The sequence below is a fragment of the Diceros bicornis genome, chromosome 32 (assembly GCF_020826845.1).
Source record: "Diceros bicornis minor isolate mBicDic1 chromosome 32, mDicBic1.mat.cur, whole genome shotgun sequence".
Classification (NCBI taxonomy): Eukaryota; Metazoa; Chordata; class Mammalia; order Perissodactyla; family Rhinocerotidae; genus Diceros; species Diceros bicornis.
The window spans coordinates 4,312,944-4,336,485 of record NC_080771.1 but is presented as its reverse complement, the minus strand read 5'-3'; the positions used below and the strand labels follow the sequence as shown (position 1 = coordinate 4,336,485).

Below are 23,542 nucleotides of genomic sequence, written 5' to 3'. Positions count from 1 at the left end.
AAACCTTAAAAATTCAATAGTTACAGTGTGAAACAATACCATATTTCAATCAAAAATTAAAAAATAAAATCTAATCATAAAAGCCATCATACCTACCGAGAGAAATCCCTCTTTTTTTCTTGAATAAATGCTCTCCATATTCCAAATATATATTTAAAAATATAACTGTTACGATGGAGTAAGCTCATACCAGACCATTTCTCCTGAAATAATAGATAAAAACTTGGACGAAACACTAAAAACAATTACCTACAGGCACTGGAGAGTGAAAAAAGCAGGTAGATTATGGAGAAGACTCAAAATTTGGAAGAAGCAACAATACAAGGATATAATCCAAAATTTCTCAACATACCAAAAAAAGAAAGCTGTGACCCATTCTCAAAAGAAAAAACCACAATGGATACCAATCCATAGATAATGCTGGAATTGGCAGAGAAGAATTTTAAAAAGGCTATTATAACTACACGTAATGAGGTAAAAGAAATATGCTCACAGTGAAGGACAAGGTAGCAGTATCTCATTAGAGAAATAAAAACTATTTAAAGAAACAAAAAAAGAAACAGATGCAAAATGTTAAAAATATTTTTAAAAACTTAAAAAGACAATATCTGAAAAAATAATTCATTGGATGAGCTAAACAACACAATGGGGATAAAAGAGAACAAAATCAGTTAAAATTGAAGATAGAACAATAAAAATTATTTAAAGAACAGGGAGACAGAAGTTTGAAAAAAATTAACAGAGCCTCAAAGACTTAAGGAACAATATCAGAAATTCTTACATATATTTAATTGAAGTGACAGAGAGAGAGAAGACTGAAAGGGACAGAAAAAGGATTCGAAGGAATAATGGTTAGAATGTTTCCTACTTTGCTGAAAGATATAAATTTACAATTCCCCAAGAAGTTGAGGAAACCCCAAGCAGGATAAATGAAGAAAACCACACTAGGCACGTCATAGTCAAACTGCTGTAAACCAAATATAAAGAGAAACTCTTCAAAGCATGCAGAGAAAAACAACATATTATGTTACATACAGGGGAACAATGACTCAAAAGACTGCTGACTTTTCATCAGAAACTATGGAGGCCTGGACCAGCCCCGTGGCTTAGCAATTAAGTGTGCACGCTCTGCTGCTGGCGGCCCAGGGTTCGGATCCCGGGTGCACACCGAGGCACCGCTTCTCCGGCCATGCTGAGGCCGCATCCCATATACAGCAACTAGAAGGATGTGCAACTATGACATACAACTATCTACTGGGGCTTTGGGGAAAAAAAATAAATAAAAATAAAAATTGAAAAAAAAGAAACTATGGAGGCCAGAAAGTAGTGGAAAATCAACGTTAAAGCAGAAAGAAAAGAAAACATACTAACCCAGAATTCTATATACACCCAAAATATCCTCTAAATATGAAAGCAAAATAAAGACATTTTCAGATAAAATAAAATTAAAAGAAATTCATCTCTAGAAGACCTGCACTCAATAAAGACCACAAGGAGTTCTTCAGGAGGAAGGAAAATGATAACAGGTGGCTACTCGGATCTTTCAATTTCTTTAAAATATATATGACTATTTCAGCAAAAAATATAACATTTTCTTTTTATTTTTTAATAATTTTATTTTATTTTTTTTCCCCCAAAGCCCCAGTAGATAGTTGTATGTCATAGCTGCACATCCTTCTAGTTGCTGTATGTGGGATGCGGCCTCAGCATGGCCGGAGAAGCGGTGCGTCGGTGCGCGCTCAGGATCCGAACCCGGGCCGCCAGCAGCGGAGCGCAGGCACTTAACCGCTAAGCCACGGATCTGGCCCCTATAACATTTTCTTACAGGTTTTTAATGTACATAGATATAATGTACATGAAAATAGCATAAACCATGGGGAAGAGGTAACTAGACTTACACAGTTGTAAGGCTTCTACATTTTACATAAAGTGGTACAACATTAACTCTAGACTGACACATTAAGGATATATATTGTAAACCACTAAAAGCAATATTACCATGAAATATAGCTAAAAAACCAATAGATTAACATACAATTCTTAAAATTTTTCAATAATCTACAAAAAAGGCATAAAAGGAGTATAAAAGGAATGAAAAACAGAGGGACAAATAGGAAACAGATAATAGAATGATAGTCCTAAACGCAATAATACCAACAAATTACATTAAATGTTAATAAATTAAACACAACATTGAAAAGACAGAGATCATCAGTATGGATTAAAAAGAAAATATGCTGTCTAAAAAAAATGAAGTGGGATAGAGTGGGAAAATGGAATGAGGAAGGGGGAAAAAACATCTCATTCCAAAAAACACATTAGGGGTAGGGGCAGAAAATGTAGGACAAATACAAAACACAGGAGATGGTAGAAATAAATCCAGTTATCAGTAATGATAACTATTAATAGATTAGGGCCGGCCCCGTGGCTTAGCGGTTAAGTGCACGCGCTCCACTACTGGCGGCCCGGGGTTCGGATCCCGGGCATGCACCCACGCACCGCTTCTCCAGCCATGCTGAGGCCACATCCCACATACAGCAACTAGAGGGATGTGCAACTATGACGTACAACTATCTACTGTGGCTTTGGGGAAAAAAAAGGAGGAGGATTGGCAATAGATGTTATCTCAGAGCCGGTCTTCCTCAGCAAAAAGAGGAGGATTAGCACGGATGTTAGCTCAGGGTTGACCTTCCTCACACAAAAATAAATAAATAAATAAATATTAATAGATTAAAATTTTCAGTTAAAATACAAAAACTGATAAACTAGATTAAGAAAGAATACCAACTATATGCTGTTTTAAGAGACATACCTAAAACATAAATGATGACAAAGAGAAATACCTGGAAAATACTAGCCAAAAGAAAACCTATATATATTATACAAAACAGAATTCAAGGCAAAAGAGTTACGAGAGATGGAGATGGTCCTTACATAATGATAAACAGTTCAAATCACCTGGAAAATATAAGAAGTCCAAACTCTAGCTACCTAAAAATTCTACACTTGTATGCAGCAAACAGCAATTTCAAAATTAAAGCAAACACTTACAGAATTAAGAAAAAGTTAACAAATCCATCATCATATTGAGAAGTTTCACCATACCTTGTTCAGTAACTGATAGATGTAGCAATTAAAAACTCAGTGATGATACATAAAATTTGAATAGCATAATAAATTACCTTGACCTAAGGGACATATAAAATATGCATTCAATGCATGCAACTACAAGTGGAGAAAACACATTCTCTTCAAGTATACACAGATTATTCTGAAAACTGATCATGTACTAGTTTGTACAGCTAGCTTCAACAAATGTCGAAGGATTGGTGTCATATTCTCTGACCTTACTGCAATTGAATTGAAAATTAATAATGACAAAAATAAAAAAACAGATGCCTGAAAATTTAAAAGCACATTTTAAAATAGCTCATGGGTTACACACAAAAAAAATTATGAAATAAATTATAAAATACTTCCAATTTAATGATAACAAGATAAATACATATCACATATTGTGTAAGTGGGTACATAAAGAGAATCTAGAGCCTTAGATACTTTATACTAGAAAAAAGACTGAAAATATGCTAAGCTCTCAAACTTAAGGAGTTAGAAAAAGAAAGAATAAATCCACAAAATGTCAAAGGAAAAAATAATTTAAAAAGATAAATTATTAAAATACAAAAAAATATACCTAGAAAGGATTAAGAAAGCCGAAAGATAGTTTTATGAATAAATTAAAGTAAGAAACCTGTTTCTCACTTTGAAGATTGTTGAAGAATACAGAAGGGCACAATTTTTTGGACGAAAACAGGGACACAACTGCAGATGCTACAGAGATTTAACAGAAAACAAGAGGATTTTATGAACAATGGTATAGGCATATCTCGTTTTATTGCACTTCACAGATACTGTGTTTTTTACAAATTGAAGGTTTGTGGCAAAGCAAATTGAAAACCTTCTGGCAGGATTCACCATTCTAGATGCACTAAGAACATTTGTGATTCATGAGAAGAGGTGAAAATATCAATATTAACAAGAGTTTAGAAGAAGTTGATTCCAGCCCTCATGGATGACTTTGAGAGGTTCAAGATTTCAGAGGAGGAAGTAACTGCAGATGTGGTGGAAAGAGCAAGAGAACTAGACTTAAACGTGGAGCCTGAAGATGCCACTGAATCGCTGCAATCTCATGACAAAACTTCAATGGATGAGGAGTTGCTTCTCATGGATGAGCAAAGAAAGCGGTTTCTTGAGATGGAATCTACTCCTGCTGAAGATGCTGTGAAGGTTGTTGAAATGACAACTAAGGATTTAGAATATTACATAACTCAGTTGATAAAGCAGCGGCAGGGTTTGACAGGATTGACTCCCATTTTGAAAGACGTTCTACTGCGGGTAAAATGCTATCAAACAGCATCGCACGCTACAGAGAAATCGTTCACGAAAGGATGAGTCAATTGATGAGGCACACTTCACCGTTGTCCTATTTTAAGAAATTGCCACAGTCCCTCACCTTCAGCACCCACCGCCCCGCTCACTCAGCAGCCATCAACATCGAGGAAAGTTCCTCCACTAGCAAAAAGATTACGACTCACTGAAGGCTCAGATGATGGTTAGTCTTTTTTAGCATTAAAGTATTTTTTAACTAAGCTATGTACATTGTTTTTTAGACATAATGCTGTATCGCACACTGAACAGACTACAGTAGAGTGTAAACATAACTTTTTATATGCACTGGGAAACCAAACAATTCATGTGACTCGCTTTATTGCGGTATTTGCTTTACTGAGGTGATCCGGAACTGAACCAGCAGTAACTCTAAGGTAGGAATGTACACCAAAAACTTTGAAAATAAAGATTAAATGGAAAAATTCATTAAAAAAGTAAAACTTCCACAAAAGACCCCAAATAGCCACAACAATCCTGAGAAAGAACAACAAAGCCAAAGGCATCACACTTTCTGATTTCCAACTATACTACAAAGCTACAGTGATCAAAACATACAGACCAATGAAACAGATTTGACAGCCCAGAAATAAACTCCCGTATATACGGTCAACTAATATTTGACAAGGGAGCCAAGAATACTCAATGGGGAAAGGATAGTCACTTCAACAAATGGTGCTGGAAAAACTGGATAACCACATGCAGAAGAATGAAATTGGAGCCCTATCTTACACCACTCACAAAAACGAACTCGAAACGGATTAAAGACTTAAATTTAAGGCCTGAAACTGTAAAACTCCTAGAAGAAAACATAGGGGAAAAGCTCCTTAACATTGGTCTCAGCAGCAATTTCTTAAATATGACAGCAAAAGCACAAGCAACCAAAGCAAAAATAAACAAGTGAGACTACATCAAACTAAATAGCTTCTGCAGAGCAAAGGAAACCGTCAATAAAATGAAAATGCAACCTACAGAATGGGAGAAAGTATTTGCAAATCATATAACTGATAAGGGGTTATTATCCAAAATATATAAAGAATTCATACAACTCAACAGGAAAAAAAAATAACAATTCGATAAAAAAATGAGCAGAGGAACTGAACAGTTTTCCAAAGAAGACATACAAACGGCCAACAGGCACATGAAAAGGTGCTCAATATCAATAATCATCAGGGAAATGTAAATCAAAACCACAATGAGATATCACCTCACACCAGTTAGAATGGCTGTCATCAAAAAAACAAGAGATGATAACTGTTGGTGAGGGTGTGCATAAAAGGGACCCTTGTGCACTGTCAGTAGGAATGTAAATTGGTGCAGTCGCTACAGAAAACAGTATAGAGGTTCCTAAAAAAATTAAAAATAGAACTACCATATGATCCAGCAATCCCACTTCTGGGTATATATCCAAAGAAAATGAAAACAAAATACTGTGCTCCCATGTTTCTTTCAGCATTACTCACAACAGCCAAGATATGGAAACAATATAAGTGTCCATTAATGGATGAATGGATAAAGAAGATATGGTATAGATATAATGGAATATTATTCAGCCATGAGAAAGAAGGAAATGCTGCCACTTGCAACAACTTAGATGGACCTTGATGGCATTATGCTAAGTGAAATAAGTCAAACAGAAAAAGATGAATACTGTATGATATCACTTACATATGGAATCTAAAAAGGAAAAACTCAGAGAAACAGAGAGTAGAGTGGTGGTTACCAGGAAATGGGCAGTGGGGGAAAAGGGGAGATATTGCTCAAAGGTACAAACTTCCAGTTATAAGATTAATAAGTTTGGGGATCTAATGTACAACATGGTGTTTATAGCTAATAATACTGTGTAATATACTTGAATGTTACTAAGAGAACAGATCTTCAAAGTTCTCACTACAAAAAAGAAACAGTAACTATGTGATGGGATGGAGGTGGTAGCTAATACTATGGCGGCAATAATTTTTCAATTTATAAATGTATCAAATCAACACATTGTACACCTTAAACTTATACAATGTTATGTGTCAACTATATCTCAATAAAGCTGGAAAAAAAATTCTTAATTTAAACAATAAAACTTACAAAAGGCACTCAAAACACAGATAGGACAGGATTCGGGGAAGATGGCAGAGTAGGAAGCACCAGGAATCTGTCTCCCCACCTGGACAACAATTGCACCAGCAGTATCTGTCTGATACAACTATGTTTGAAGGCTTGCAAGTTCCAGAGGAAGGTTTAAATGGTAAATTGCATTAATTCTGGTCAATTTCAGCTCTTAGCACAGTAGCAGCTACCCATCCCCCACCCCCAGCCCTGGGGCAGGCAGCTGTGCATGTGTTCCTGAAGCAGCTTGCACAGAGCTTGTGGGAGCCAGAGCCGACAAAGAGAACCCTGCCCAATAACTATTAGGGTGTGGTGATCACTGTTTGCTGCTTCTGATCACAGGAGTATGGACAAAGAGACAGGGGCTACTGTTGTCGTGCCTCCCACCATTGCCACAAGCCCCCCTGGCTAAGTGACTTCCAGGGGATTTAAAGGGTTGGCACCCTATTTATACCCTCTTTCAATTTTCTGTTTCCTCTTTTGGAAGCTAGACATTAAAGACTAGAACATTCAAAAGGAACAGTATATACAGGGAAAATTAGAAAGTGACTGCACATGCCCAGGGAAAGGTACAGACTCAGAAAAGACCTGAAGAGACCTTAAATTTACACCTCAGGCTGATCCTTGGTACAGAGACAGTCAACAACAATCAAAAAAAAAAAAAAAACAATAACAAAAAACAGCAAACCCTGGAGAAAGGGGAGAATCTGATTTCCAGAGTTACCGCATTATTAAATCCAAATTCCAATTTTCAGCAAAAGAACACAAGACATATAAAGAAATAGAAAGTATGGTCCATTCAAAGGAAAAAAATAAATCAACAGAATCTTTCCCTGAAAAAGAACTGACAGCATATCTACTAGACAAAGCTTTTAAACAACTGTCTTAAAGATGCTCAAAGAACGAGGGGATAATGTGGAGAAAATTAAGAAAATGAAGTACGCACAAAATGAAAATATCAATAAAGGGACAGAAAACCTAAAAAGAAACCAAAAAAAAATTCTGCAGCTGAAAATTACAATAAACTGAAATGAAAAAATTCACTAGAGATTTGATGGCAGATTTGAGCATGCAGAAGACAGAACTGGCAAACTTGAAGACAGGACAATAGAAATTAGCAAGTCTGAGGAACGGAAGGAAAAAAGATTGAAGAAAAGTGAACAGAGCCTAAAGGACCTGTGGGATACCATGAAGCAGACCAACATACACATTGTGGGAATTCCAGAAGGAGAGAGAGCGAGAAAGGGGCAGAGAGAATATTTGAAGAAATAATGGCTGAAAACTTCCCAAATTTGAGGAAAGACATGAATATAAATATCCAAGAAGCTCACCAAACTCCAAGTAAGATGAATTGAAAGAGATCTGCCACCAAACACATAATTAAACTTTCAAAAGCCAAAGCCAAAGAGAGAAGCAACTCATCACATACAAGGATTCTCAATAAGAACACTAGCAGATTTGTCATCAGAAACTTTGGAGGCCAAAGGCAGTGGGCCGATATATTCAAGGTGCAAAAAAAGAAAGTGTGAACAAAGAATCCCACATCTGGCAAAACTGTCCTTCAAAACTGAGAAATTAAGATATTCCCAGACAAATGAAAACTAAGGGAGTTTGTTTCTACTAGACTTGCCCTGCAAGAAATGCTCAAGTGAGTCCTGCAGGGTGAAATGAAAGGACACTAGGCAGCAACCTGAAGCCATATGATGAAAGAAACATCTCAATAAAGGTAAGTACACTGGCAATTATAAAAGCTAGCATTGTAATAATGGTTTGTAACACTTTTTGGGTTTTTTTTGTTTTTTTTTTTTTGTTTTTTTTGTTTTTTTTGTTTTTTTGTTTTGTGAGGAGGACCAGCCCTGAGCTAACATCCAATGCCAATCCTCCTCGTTTTTGCTGAGGAAGATTGGCCCCGGGCCAACATCCATGCCCATCTTCCTCTACTTTATATGGGACGCTGCCACAGCATGGCTTAACAAGCGGTGCGTCGGTGCGCACCCGGGATCCGAACCGGCGAACCCTGGGCCGCCGCAGCGGAACATGCACACCCAACCGCTTGCGCCACCGGGCCGGCCCCCACTTTTTGTTTTTTACATGATTTAAGAGACTAATACATTGTAATAAAACAATTAGTCTAAAAGCCAGTGTTATTATAACTTTGGTTTGCACCTCCACGGTTTGTTTTCCACATGATTGAAGAGACTAATGCATTTATAATACTTTACTAGTTTGTTTTCGGACGTACAATGTATAAAGATGTAACTCTGTGACATCAACAACTGAAAGACGTGGGGATGGAGCTGTACAGGTGCAGTTTTTGTGTGTCATTTAAGTTAAGCTGGTATAAATTCAAACTACAGTATTAAAACTTTAGTGTGTTAAATGTAATCCTTATGGTAAAGACAACAGCTACAGAATATACACAAAAGGAAATGAGAAAGGAATTTAAATGTTTCACAACAAAAAATCAACTAAACAGAAAAGAAGACAGTAACACAGGAAATGAGGCACAAAAAAGCCATGAGGCATATAGAAAACAAATAGCAAAATGACAGAAATAAGTCCCTCCTGACCAGTAATTACTTTAAATGTAAATGGATTAAACTTTCCAATTAAAAGACAAGAGACTGGCAGATGGATAAAAACACATGATCCAACTACACGCTGTCTACAAGAGACTCATTTTAGATCCAAAAACACAATGAGATTGAAAGTGGAAGGATGGAAATAGATATTCTATGCAAACAGTAAACAAAAGAGAACAGGGGTGGTTATATTAATATCAGACAAAATAGACTTTAAATTAAAAAAAGGTTACAAGAGACAAAGAAGGACAGTATATGTTAATAAAAGGTTCAATGCAGCAAGAATATATAACAATTATAAACATTTACATACCTAACAACAGATCAGCAAAATATATGAAGCAAAAACAAACAGAATTGAAGGGAGAAATAGTTCTATAATAATAGTTGGCAACTTCAATACCGCACTCTCAATAATGGATAGAACAAGCAAACAGGAGATCAGTAAAGAAATAGAGGTCTTGAATGACACAATAAACCAACTAGATCTAACAGACACATACAGAACACTCTGCCCAATAACAGTATACACATTCTCCTCAAGCGCATATGGGAAATTTTCTAGGACAGACCATACAGTAGGCCACAAATTAAGTCTCAATAGATTTAAAAGAGAGATATCATACCAAGTATCTTCTCTGACCACAATGGGATGAAATTATAAATCAATAACAGAAGTAAAACTGGAAAATTCAAAAATTTGTGGAAATTAAACAACACACTCTTAAACAACCAATAATCAAAGAAGAAATCACAGGGAAATTAAAAATACTTAGACATGAATGATAAAAGAAACACAGCATACCAAAACTTAGGGGATACAGCAAAAGCAGTATTAAGAGGGAAATTTATAGCTATAAACATTTACATTAAAAAACAAGAAAGATTGCAAATCAACAACCAAACTTTACAACTTAAAGCACTAGAAAAAGAACAAAGTAAACCCAAAGCTAGCAGAAGGAAGGAAATAATAAACTTAGAGTAGAGATAAATGAAATACAGAATAGATAAACAATACAGAAAATCAATGAAACTAAAAGTTGGGTCTTTGAAAGGATCAACAAAATTGACAAAACTTTAGCTAGATGGACGAAGTAAAAAGAAAGAATACTCAAATTACCAAAATCAGAAATGAAAAGTGCGGACACAGAAATAAATTCCACAGAAATAAAAAGGATTATAAGAGAGTACTATTAAAAAAAGGCAACCCACAGAATGGGAGAAAATATTTGCAAATCATATATCTGATAAGGGATTAATATTAATTAGAGTATATAGACAACTCCTAAGACTCAACAACAACAACAAAAAAAAAACCTTTTAGGAGGCCAGCTGGTGGTGTAGCAGTTAAGTGTGCGCACTCTGCTTCGGCAGCCCAAGGGTTCGCAGGTTCGGATCCCGGGCGCACACCAACGCACCACTTGTCAAGCCATGATGTGGCGGCATCCCATATAAAGTAGAGGAAGATGGGCATGGATGTTAGCCCAGGGCCAATATTCCTCAGCAAAAAGAGGAGCATTGGCAGATGTTAGCGCAGGGCTAATCTTCCTCACAAAAAAGAAACTTTTTAACATGCAAAAATTAGCAAACCAGACCAAGCAACCTATGAATCATGATGAAGTTGGATTTATATGAGGAATGTAAGGTTGATTTAATATTAGAAAATTAGAAGATTGAAAGAAAATAAACATAGGATTATCTCAATAGATGTAGAAAAATGTTTGGTAAATTCAATATCCATTCATGATAAAACTCTTGGAAAATGGAAAACAGTAGGTAACTTCTCTCATCTGATAAATGACAGCTACAACAATAAAATCCTATGACAACATCATACTTACTAGTGAAATGCTGAAAGCATTCCCTTTAAGATCAGGAGCAAGACCAACATGCTTGTGATCACCTCTTGTATTCAATATTATATTTAGAAGTTCTAGCTAGGGCAGTAAGATAAGAAACCATATTTTAAAATAAAAGATAAAAAAATTAGAAGGAAGAGGCAAAACTGTTAGTATTTGCAAATGATGATTAGTTACTTAAAAAGTAATCTACACACAAATTGTGAATAAAAGACTTTAATTGTTTATAACAAAAAGCACACAAAAAAAGTCAACTGAGATATCACTTCACATCCACTAAGATGGCTACAATCAAAGTCAGATAATAACAAGTGTTGATAGGATGTGAAGAAATCAGAACCCTCGTACACTGCTGGTGGGAATGTAAAGCAGTTTTGGAAAACAGTCTGGCAGTTCCACAAATGATTAAACATAGAATCTACCATATGACCCAACAATTCCATTCCTAGATATATACCTAGCAGAGATGAAAACATACATCCACACAAAAGTTTGTACATGAATGTTTGTAGCAGCATTATACATTACAGCCAAAAGATGGAAAGAACCCAAGCGTCCATCAACAGATGAATAGATAAACAAACTGATATATTCATACAAGGGAATATTATTCAGGCATAAAAAGGAATGACGTACTGACACATGCTATAACATGGATGAACCTTGAAAATATTATGCTAAGTGAAAGAAGCCAGTCACAAAAGACCACATATTATATGATTCTATTTATATGAAATGTCCAGAATAGGCAAACATACAGAGATAGAAAGCAGTGTGGACAGCGATGACAAAATGCAGTAACACCTGCCAAGGCTTCTAAAATGGAGCTGGGAGGCCATTAAGGAAGTGGTGCTTATGTACATCTCTATCCAGATGAAATGCAACTTTGAAACTGTGTTTTACTGCTGCCAGCTTGACCTTCTCTCAAGAAATATGCCTACCCTCATGATAAGAACCTCTGCCTTAGAGATGGCCTTAGCAACCAATCACGTGTGGCCAAGAAGTCACAGTTGCTGCCGGCACCAATCACAAATCCAGCAAAACACCCTGTGTGATGTATCTCTCCTTGCCTTTATAAACCTTTGCCGCCTTTGTCTTCCTCAGAGCACACTGTGGGTTTCTGCCTGACTCTGTGTCTCCCAAATTGCAATTCTAATTGCCCAAATAAATACCTGCTGTTTGAATTGTAGTGATGTTTTCCTCAGTCGACAGTAGATTAATGGTTGCCTAGGACTAAGGAGGATGAAGGGATAGTGGAGTGACAGCTAAAAGGTACAGTTTCTTTTTGAGGAGAAGAAAATGTTCTACAATTGACTATAATGATGATTGCACATATCTGTAAATATACTACAATACATTGAATCGTACAGTTTGAGTGAACTATATTGTATGTGAATTAGACCTCAATACAGCTGTTTTTTTTAAAAAGTCAATTTCTATGTATCATCAAAAAACTAAGAAAATATGTTTTACTTTATAATGTATCAGAACACAGGCAAGAAATGGATAAAATTAAAGTTTTACTAAAAAGAGATTAAATAAATGAAAGGCTATAGAATTTTCATGTATTAGAAGTTACAATATAATAGAAATGGCAGTTCTCCTCAAGTTGTTCTACAGATTAACTGCAATTCCAATCAAAATCCCAAAGGAACTCTTATAATATTTGAGAAGCTGATTGTTAAATTTACAATGAAGAGTCAACGGCCAACAACAGCCAAGACACTCATTAAGAAAAAGAACAAGAAGGGAAATGTACTCTTAGAACTATCGAGACTTCTTCTAGAGCTATGATAATGAAGGCCTAGAGGTCTTAGTGTAGGGAAAGAATACAGCCCGGAAAGAGATCCATATATACATATGTTGAAACTTGATTTATGCACAGCAAGCATGGCAGATCAAACTGGGTATGCGTACCTCATATCAGACACAAAATAAAATCCAGATGGATTACAGATTAAATGTGAAAGGCAAAACTATTCACCTTTCAGAAGACAACGTAGAACAGCAGGAAATTCCGAGGAGCAATGAGAGAGGACTAGTGCACATGTTAGAACATACTCTAAAGAATCATTAAAAACAATGTGGTACTGCAGCATAAGACAAAAAAGAAAGTCCAGAAATACACAGAAGTACGCCTGGGAATTTACTATGATGAAAGCAGCATCTCAAAGGAGTAGGAAAAAGATGGACTTTTTTTTCCAGGGCTAACATCTGTGCCAGTCTTCCTCTATTTTGTGTGTGGGTCATCACCACAGCACAGCCACCGACGAGTGGTAGGTCCACGCCTGGGAACCAAACCCAGGGCGCTCAGGCAGAGTGCGCCAAACTTAACCACTAGGCCACAGGGCCGGCCCTGAGATGGACTTATTTTAACAAATGATGTTGAGACAACTGAGTAACTATCTGGGCAGGGGGCGTGGAAACTAAATTAGACCCAAATTTCACATCATACACCACATAAAATAAAAATGGATCAAAGATATATTTATATTTGTAAAAAATAAAGAGTACTAGAAGTACCACAAGAGTACTAGAAGAAAACATGGAGAAATTTTTTTAAAACCTTGGAGCAACTCAAAACCCAGATGCCATTAACAAATCTGATAAATTCAACTACATAACAAAAAAGTCCTGCATGACAAAAATACACCTAAAGCAAAGTCAAAAGACAACGTGAAATAAGCCATATACAAAGGACAAATATTGTATGGATTCCTTTTATATGAGGTATACAGAACAGGCAAATTTTTAAGACAGAAACTAGAGAACAGAAGTTACCAGGGACTGAGGGAAGGGAAGAATGGGGAGTTACTTCTTAATGGGTATAAAGTTTCTGTATGAGATGATGAAAAAAGTCTGGAAATAGTGGTGATGGTTGCACATCATTGTAAATGTACTTTACGCCACTGAATTGTACACTTACAAATGGTTAAAATGTAAATCTTGTTATATATATTTTACCACAATTTTAAAATATGAGGACAACCAGATTAACAACAAAAAAATGACAAAAAGCTAATGACAAATGATGCCTGGGGAGTGGGGAACATTTGCACCTTATACCACAAGCGTTTACCACCCTAACACATAAAGAAGAAATTGGTAAGAAAAAAGAATAATAATCCAATTCAAAAAATAAACAACAGATACGATATGAGTAAACAGTTCACAGAAAGAAAAATACAAATTGCCCTTAATCGTATGAAAAGATGCTCAACCTCATTCATCAGAGAAATGCAAATTAAAACTATCCTGAAATATATTTTCCACCTATGAGACTGGGAAAAAAATTTAGCAACATACTCTCATGGCAAGATTATAAAAAAAGTCCCCCTCACATTCTGCTTGTAGGAATATAAATTGTTATATCCACTACTGAAGGCAATTTAGCAATATCTAGAACAATACAAATGCATGCACCTTTTCATCAAACAACCCACTTCTGGGACTTTCTCCTGTAGATAAGCTAGCACATGTGGGAAATATATATGTACAGGTTATTGCAGCATTGTTTGTAATAGTAAAAAGTTAGAAACAATCCAAATATCCATCAATAGGAATCTGGTTAAATAAATTATGGAACAATACAACAGAAAACTATATGCTGCAAAAAACAAGAAGAACCCCTCTATTCAGATACACAAAGAGCTCCAAGATATAAAGTTAAGGGAATAAAGTAGTGTGCAGAAAAGTGTAAATATTATGCTTCATGCATAAAAAGGGAAGGGAGAATATGTATTTATATTGTATAAAGAGACTCTGGAAAGATATACAAGAAACTAATAAAAAGTTACTAGTGGGAGGCAAGGGATGGAGTGACAGGGCAATCAGAGTCGAGGGGATAAGAACGGAAACAAGATACTCTACTGTATTTTTTTATTATTTTGATTTGAGATATGTGAATGTATTTCTTATTAAAACTTATTTTAGTAACTTAAAAGTTACTACATTCAAGGGTATATGAATTAGACAAAACTCAAATGACACAATGTGCATTTCATTTTATGAAAGATGTCTTTTATCTCAAAAAGAAAAAAAAAACCTAAATATTTATCTCTAATTAATGATATGCATGCTGAAGTATTTAGGAGGAAGTATACTGATATCTGTAACTTACCTTGAAATGCAGAAAAAATAAGATGGATTAGTGCATGGATAGAGGGATGGATAGATATATGATAAAGTACAATTAAACTTTAATTGTAGAATCTAGGTGGTAGAAATAGGAATGTTTAATACAAAATTCTTTCAACTCTTCTGTATGTTTGAAAATTTCATAATAAAATGTTGAAAAAATATTTTATTGAAATTTTTAAATAGAGAACTCACGAATCAATAAACAATTCAACAGAAAAATGAGCAAAGACACAAAGCAGGTATTCAACAGAAAACACAAATGTTCCATAAATGTATGAAAAGTTATTCAACCTTACTTTTAATCAGGGAACTACAAATTAAAACACCTTGAGATACCATTTCTCAGGCATCAGATTGGCAAAAATTTTAATCAGTACCAAGTGTTGAAGTGGATTATGGAAATACTCCAAAACCCAAATGTCCATTAACATTAGAATGGGCTATTAAATCGTGAGATATTCACACAACGAAATTCAGTATGAAGCAGTGAAGGTGAGTAAACTATTAATACCCTCCTCCACAGGAAAGAATCTCAAAATACATTTTAAGTAAATGATGCAAGTAATTAGAGAATACAGTCAGTACAATTCTATTTATATTAGGTTTAAAAACAGGTTAAACTAAACAACATATTATATACCACCCCAATCCAAGCGATCATCATCTCTCACGCGGTTAACTGCAACTGTCTCCTTCCTGGTCTGCCCTCTAACATACAGCCAGAGTGATCATTTTAACATGTAAATTAGGGTAGGTTGTCCTTTGCTCAACACCCACCTCTAGCTCCCCATCTCCCTCAGAGTAGAAGCCAAGAACCCATATACCAGCCCCCTTCCCCTGGCCTGTTCCAGCTCCCGCTACCTGTCCTATCTATCACTCCTTCGCCTGACCTGCTCCAGCCACAGTGAACTCCTGGCTACTCCTCCAACTGGCCAAGCCAGCTGCAGCCTCAGGCCTTCCCTCAGAATCCACGTGGCTCACTGGCAAATCTCCTTCCTGTCAAGAGCTCAAATGTCACCGCATTAGAGAGGCTCACTGGGACCACATGACAGAAAATAGAAAATCCCACCCCCCAACCCAGCACCTCCTTTCCCCCTCACCTTGTTCATCATTCTCCATCAATTATCATCTAATTGACCATAAATTTTACTTATTTATTGTCTGTCTCCACTCACTAGAATGAAAGCTCCATGTGGGAAGAATTTTTATCTATTTTGCTTCCTACTATATATATCCTCAACTCCTAAAAGAAACCTAAGGAAGAACTTAGTAATATTTTAATGAAGGAACAACCTTTTATAAAATTCCTTTTTAAACAATGAGCATTTATTATAACATTAAAAAGTATTTGATACATAAAATCATAAATTGTGTTATTTCCATAAACAAGCATGAAAAGGTAAATTAAACATCACTAGATAAAATATCAAGCACACGTATGCTTTCCCCTAAATGTGAACCACCTGTTCCCAAAAAGAAGCAAAGAAATAGTTAGGAATCCAATTTGCAAGAAACTAAAAACTCATTTTAAAGAAATCAAGAAAAGCAAAGTATATTAGACTTTTACAAAGCAAAATTGAAATAAACCTATCACGTGATCCAATACCTCCAACTAAATTAATGTACTCTTGCTGTAAAGCTAAAAGCTCAAGTAGAAAGCACTTTCTAACTCAGCAAAACAAGCATTTATTACTTGCCAAGCCAACAGGAAAACAGGAAGGGCAAACAGTCCAGGCTAGGAGGCACCTTAAGGATCATCTAGTATTAGCCTCTTCATTTTTACAAAAAAAAAGAAACTGAGGACCTGAAATGACCTGTGGGGAACTGAAAAGTGTTCTGGGTCAAAATGCGCAATAATGGAAAAACACTGGAAGCAAAAAAAAAACCATTTTGTTCAGTTGTAATCCTTGCTATAGTAAAATTCAGCTTTTAAAGAATTAGACACAAAATACATCTCCATGGAAACAATATTCCTAAGTATACATGCGAGGCAGAGAAGTATGTTTTTCTACACAGGTCTTCACATCCTAAGTACACACAGGTTGTGGGGTGAGGAGGTACTGAAAAGAGTGGTGCTTGATAACCAGACGGCTCTGGAGCCCAATTCTGGCTCCACCACCGACTTGATCCTAGGCAATCTTAGCCCTACCTAAGCCCCAGTTTCTTATCAGCAAGATGGGGATAATTAAGACCTACCTTATAAGTCTGTCAAGAAAGTAAAAAAGTAGATGTCATCTAATTCAAGGATTTGTACATTTGTGGCTACTGAATGCAGGCTTTCTGACATGTTATTCATTTTATTCAGACTTGCATAATGCTCAACAAGAATCATCTGGTTGCCTCTGTTAGTTTTATGATTAACATACTATTAATTGACTAGCTTATAACTGGAATTCTACTAAGAGCAGGGGGAAGGTGCTGTTGATGTCGCTACCAATAGGAATGTATCAATTAGTTGACAGCAGTCCACAGGTACTCTTGTTTGAGGTAAAATAAAAGGTTGCTCATGATTTTTTTTAAGATGTACAGTTCAGTGATCTGTTTCTGAATACAGAGTCAGGAAGCCTGATCAATTACACCATCTCAAAACTGGAAGGGATCTTGCAGGCCATCCATCAAGAACCCTCCCACAGCATATTAGATTATATTAAATGGCCAGGTTCTGCTTAAAGGCTTCTAGTTTAAACAAGCCTTTCACTCAAACAGGTGGCAGTTTATTACATTTTCTGACGCTTCTAATTATCAGAAAGGGCTTTTTTCCCCCACTTAGAATGCACAGGTGATGAAAAAGTGAAGGATAATGTATAAACACCACCCCACACTCACATACTTTTGGAAATAAAAATCTTTAAGTATTGTTTTCATTTGAGCGTAAGAAAGGATATTCTATTTAACAATTCCATAATATAAAAGTCAAGTTCCAAAAACACATCTTGAAGCTCATATTTACATCCTCACAAAACATCTTAGAAACTGCCTTATTAATATACAAAACACAAAGAAAACATACCTGGGATGATATCATTGATATGTAAAAGAATTGTACTTTCAACACTTGCAAAACTACAAAGCTGTACTCCATCAAATCTTCCATCCCAGTTGCCAATAGGATTATCCTAGAAGTTAACAGAATAAACTTTAACACCCTCCTCAATAAAACGTAAATATGAAAGTCCATATTTTCCAGAAAAGGATCTTCCAAAACATTTTACATTGGTACATTTTAACTATTTTTCCTAAAAGAAAAAAAGAATATATCAGGAATAATTGGTACAGTAATAAAGTTTTTGTTTATTTTTATTTGTTTTTTGCTTTCGTTTTTGGAAAAATGAGATCCAAGAATAATCAACTACAGTAAACCAACAGATGAGCAAGGAATCAAAAGTATCTGTCCTACCTGACTGGACAACCATCCTAGTCTATACAGTAACATCCATCTGCATAGGGAGATTTATTAATAATACATTGTTTCACTCAGAAATCTGCCCCTTATTAACCCCAACTTATTCGTATCACTCTTTTACATTCCCTGGGCTCTTAAATACTCAATTTGAACTCCTGTATGCCTTTCTGTACATTCAAAGTCTATTTTTCAATTGTTCTTTTGTCATTTTATGCGTATGCAAGAACTCCCTCCAAAATGGAGATTTTTATATTTAATTATCTTATATTCCAATGTTGCACCAACTAGTCCAGCGCTGTTCACGGAGTTACATTAAGAGATGGACAGTCAGACAACTGCCCTGAGCACCAATGTGTACAACGTGCTAAATGTCATTGGAAATACAAGATGAAGAACACTGCGTTTGCCGCAACTCTCCTTTCCAGGAGTGTAGTAGAGAGGTTGGGAGTGAAAGCTTGCACAAGCCAGCTGGAGGACAGACAGAGGCAGGGGGAAAGGCTGGTGGGGCAAACCTCTAGGCAGCCCGCCCCAGTAAACAACATGATCCCTAGACTGCCACCTTAGGAGGGGAAGGCCTAAGTGGCTTTAGTCAAGTTGAAGCAGGGGGAAGTTGAAGCATTTAGCCAAATGACCTGAAGCAGGGGGAAACCAACCCCAGTGACCAGTGGCCCTCTTTCTCCAACCTTCCCTCCACCCAAGCCCACAATCTCTCCTCTACACAAATCCTGAATATATAAAGAAGAATGGTTTAAGGATGTGCTTTATCGTGAGCTATCCTGAGGGACTCACATGTTTTACTCTGGCTCTAACTGTTCACACGGTTCAATAAATGTTTGTCTGAACAACATAGTGATGTTTGTCTAACTAATGGGTATCAAACAGAATTTCCTAGAATTTCCAAGCACAGGATAAGGGAAACTTATGCTAGAACATTCATACCCTGTCAAAAAGTATACCTGAATAGATAAAACTAAATGTACTCACTAAAATGATGTGAGTACTCACTAAAAACATCCTGAGTACAAGAGTCTATTACTCACATCCTCTCCTAACTCACTCTAGTGTTTAATAATTCCGTATGAATTTCCTTCTTTATATCTAACAAATTCTTGTTCATATTTTCAATCTATGATGAAAATGTTCTCAGCCTTTTTCTTCTCTTTCTCTTAATTCCACAGGTAACATTCAACATGCCATACTGGAATGTATCCATTACTAACTAATATGACTGTAAGATAACACTAAAAATGAGTGACACAAACAAAATGACAAATATTGGATGATTCCACCTATATGAGGTACCTAGAATAGGCAAATTCACAGAGACAGAAAGCAGAATACTGGTTACCAGTAGACTAGTGGCTGAGGGGAGTGAGTAATGGGGAGTTACTGTTTGATGGGTACAGAGTTTCAGTCTGGGATGATGTGCATTCTGGAGATGCACAGGGGTAATGGTTGCACAATAAAGTGAATGTACTTAATGTCACTGAACTGTACACTTAAAAATGGTTGAAATGACAAATTTCATGTTACATATAATTTACCTCAATAAAAAAAATATTTTTGAGTGAGTTGTATACTAAGAAAACACTCTGATTACAAAAAAAAAAGTTTTCAAAACAAAGGAAAATAAGACGTCATGTAATAAATTTGGGTGTTTTGTTTTTCTGTCCATTGGTCAGCTATCACACAGTAAATTTAAAGATTGAAAACATTATTCCAGTTTATTCAAACTGGAAAAAGGAGTAAATGTAAGTCCATGTCTAGACTCTTGTCCCATATCAGTATTCCTTTACCAAACACAAATTAGAACATCTTCTTTACATATTCCAAATTAGTCCACTTTAAATATTCAAAGTGTTTAATCTGTACCTAAAGTGGTCATAAAACTAACAGATATATTCACAAAGATAATATAATCCAAAAGCTTCTTACCATGTCCACACCAACAAAATAGCCTAAGCTTTCTTTTCCCGGCAAAAGATCACAAAATATGACTGTTCCAGATTCTATAGTTTCTCCAAGCTTCAAAGAAACTCTGGAGTTTATTTCCAGAGGGGGAAGTTCAACCTGCATTGTGTCCACTGGACCTGCATAATCACTTTCCAATCCATTGTCGTCATCTTCTATGATTTCTAGCTTGTCCAAGGCAACAAATACCCCACAATCTTCATCACACTGAAATAGCTGTTTCCCTTGATATATCCCATCAGTGAAACCTTGGCCACGACCTTCTTCCTAGTTTTTAAATGAGAGAGGAAAAAAAAATCAATTGATAGATAAAATAGACAGATAAACATGATCCATAAGAAAAAAGATCCACTCTGGGAATTTCAGGGAAATCACTGGAAAAATTCTAAATGACACGTAAGAAATATAATTATGAGCAGTTGCTGTTGGATTTAGGGTGTTTAAAAAAATAATGAAGAAGCTATATCTGATGCTGAAGTAAAATGACTTGATAATTTCAAATCATAATTCCACTGTGAGAGAGCTGGGCTGGATCATACTTTGTGTTTTAACAACAATTCTGTCATAAAAAGAAAAATTTACTTTAAAAAACAGTCACGTTAGCTCCATTTACTGAGTACTTTCTATGAGCCAGCCACCACGCTAAATAAATGCTGAACCGATGTATCACAACACTGCAAGTTGTGCACCAGGATCACTAATTCACAGATGAGGAAGCAGACTAGAGAAGTAGGTTAGTTAAGTAACCTGGTAACCCAGCTAGTAAATGGACTGGCTGGGATTCAGATCTCTAATTGTTTTACAATTACTGCTTTAAAAATTAAATCAAGAAGCAAACAAGGCATGAAATATATATTTATGAATATTTGCAAGGATGTCAAAATGTAACTGACATTTAAGTCCTTGAAAATTAATATTAATTCTGGAAACCTGTCACAGAATTCTTCGTTCCCTTTTCAGTAGGAATAAATTCCAAGACGATTTTCACATATATTATCAGGGACAACTAAAAGTAAGTTTAAATTGATGCAACTCATTAAAAAAATCTTATATCCAAATTTTATTACTTAATAGCACACATTAAGAAAAACTGAGAAACATATAGACAATAATGTCACAAGACAACAAACAATTTTGTGAAGTGATTAATTAGTTTACAACAGGTAGAGTTCATTTCTTTTAGTGAGGAAGATTGGGCCTGAGCTAACATCTGTGCCAATCTTCCTCTATTTTGTACGTGGGACACCACCACAGCATGGCTTGATGAGCGGTGTGTAGGTCCGTGCCCAAGATCCAAACCCGCAAACCCTGGGCCACTGAAGCAGAGTGTGAAAACTTAACCACTACACCACCAGGCCGGCCCCTAGAGTTCATTTTTAACATAGACTATGTTAAAATTTCTAAGATATGAAAGTCTCCAATAATTACATGATCTGTTTGTATTTCCTACTGTGGTAGGTAGTTTTTAAAAAGATTTCAATGCATCATCTTTGCATCATCTCAATTTATCATTAGAAAGTAAATCCTAAGGATTATGAATATTATAAAAATTACAGAAGATGTCTAGGAAAACTTATTTTGTATTTAAAAGGGAAAAAAATATGGGTGTATACAAATATACACAGACACAACACACATACTCAGCTCACTAAAATGGTTTATCAAACTTACCAGTAGTTCTACTCCAAAGAATATTCCCGATATTGTCCTCTCTGCTAATAAGGGTCCTCTGAAGCGCACAACTCCAGGAAATTTTTCTTCCCCAGATCTCAGTTGTACTTTCACAGGGCAGCCCACATCTATTTGGAGGCCTTTACTTAGTCTGTTTCTGTTTTTAAACAGGCTGAACCTCTCTTCACAATTGGTAATTGCCAAAAGTAACTCTGTGAATTTTTCATTTATTTCTACAACATCCTTTTCATCAACAAAGAGAACTGCATGTGGTTGCTCTAGAATTTTTAATCCAATCTGATTTTTCTTGCCTTTTGTAGAAGGAATCCTCGAATGCCCCACTGAACGATCTTGGATGTACTGTCCTATACTCCCCTTTGGTACTTTAAGGAGCTTTTGAGTTTGTTTGTCTGTAACGCTGCATTCTTGAAGAAGCAAATAAAAAATCCGCTCTTCCCAGTAGGGTGAAGTAACTTTTTCTTGGCTCCATAAGCCCGAACTCATTGTGATATTAACTCCAAAATATTAACTCAAAAAAAAGGGAACTACTAAATTTGTAGTAAAACCACAAAAGATAAATTCACTGGCAGTCCCAAAGCAAGTTTTTAGCAATTTGGTGTCCATGCTGTAAAAAAAACAGCAAATCAAAATGCCTGGAGGACAAGCAAAAAGAAACTTTACACTTCATTCTACATAAGCTAAAATTAAGGTTGAAGACTTCTTAAAATCTCATTCGACTAGTAAAAACACACACAAATGAAATACTTCCAAAAATACCTAAAAAGGTTAAAAGGTATATATTACTTGTATCTAGTGTACTTTTGCATATTTAATTAAGGAGATCCAATTGTAAAGTATCTTCAAAGACAATACACAAATGTTTGTTCCCAAGGTACTGAAATTTATAAAATCAAATTCTAGTAAAAGATAACCTTATATACATATTCTGACATTTTTAAACTTTAAAAAGTAGCATTTTTAATAGATTCTGTCTAACTTAAATAGATAAACTGCTGTATTTGGGCAAAACACACATATCAAAAAGGCTATTATTTCTGTACATGTAGTTTAAGTAAAAAGTTATCCATCAATAATTATTATGTTAAACATCTTTTATCAATAAAAATATCATAAAATCACATTCTGAAACTTTAACCACAATTCATTTATCTGTGTGTCATATTTTAAAAATGGGACATTTTATCTCTGACTCAGTTTCATTTCCTTAATCTTGTACATTTTGTCCTTACAATAGGCAAATGTTAATCACAGCTGTCATTTAATTTCTCATAATCATAAATATCAGATATAAATCTGATTATATTAAAGATATCTTTAAATATCAATTTTGTAGCCATCAAAACTCAGAC

The 23,542-nt window shown here is 35.6% G+C and overlaps 1 protein-coding gene across 4 annotated transcripts in view; it reads right to left on the bottom strand.

The window, feature by feature from the left end:
* The window catches only part of CYLD (CYLD lysine 63 deubiquitinase), a 71,006-nt gene that overhangs the window by 41,849 nt on the left and 5,615 nt on the right, over positions 1-23,542 (bottom strand). For 3 of the 4 annotated variants that reach the window (XM_058527792.1, XM_058527791.1, XM_058527794.1), the window contains exons 3-5: positions 22,173-22,797; positions 20,466-20,768; positions 18,138-18,243 (exon numbers count right to left, since the gene is read on the bottom strand). In XM_058527792.1, coding sequence (XP_058383775.1) covers positions 18,138-18,243; positions 20,466-20,768; positions 22,173-22,676 — 913 coding nt within the window. In that variant the 5' untranslated portion in view covers positions 22,677-22,797. Of the gene's footprint in view, positions 1-18,137; positions 18,244-20,465; positions 20,769-22,172; positions 22,826-23,542 lie in introns of those variants that run through there. The other variant, XM_058527793.1, reaches the window with a different exon arrangement.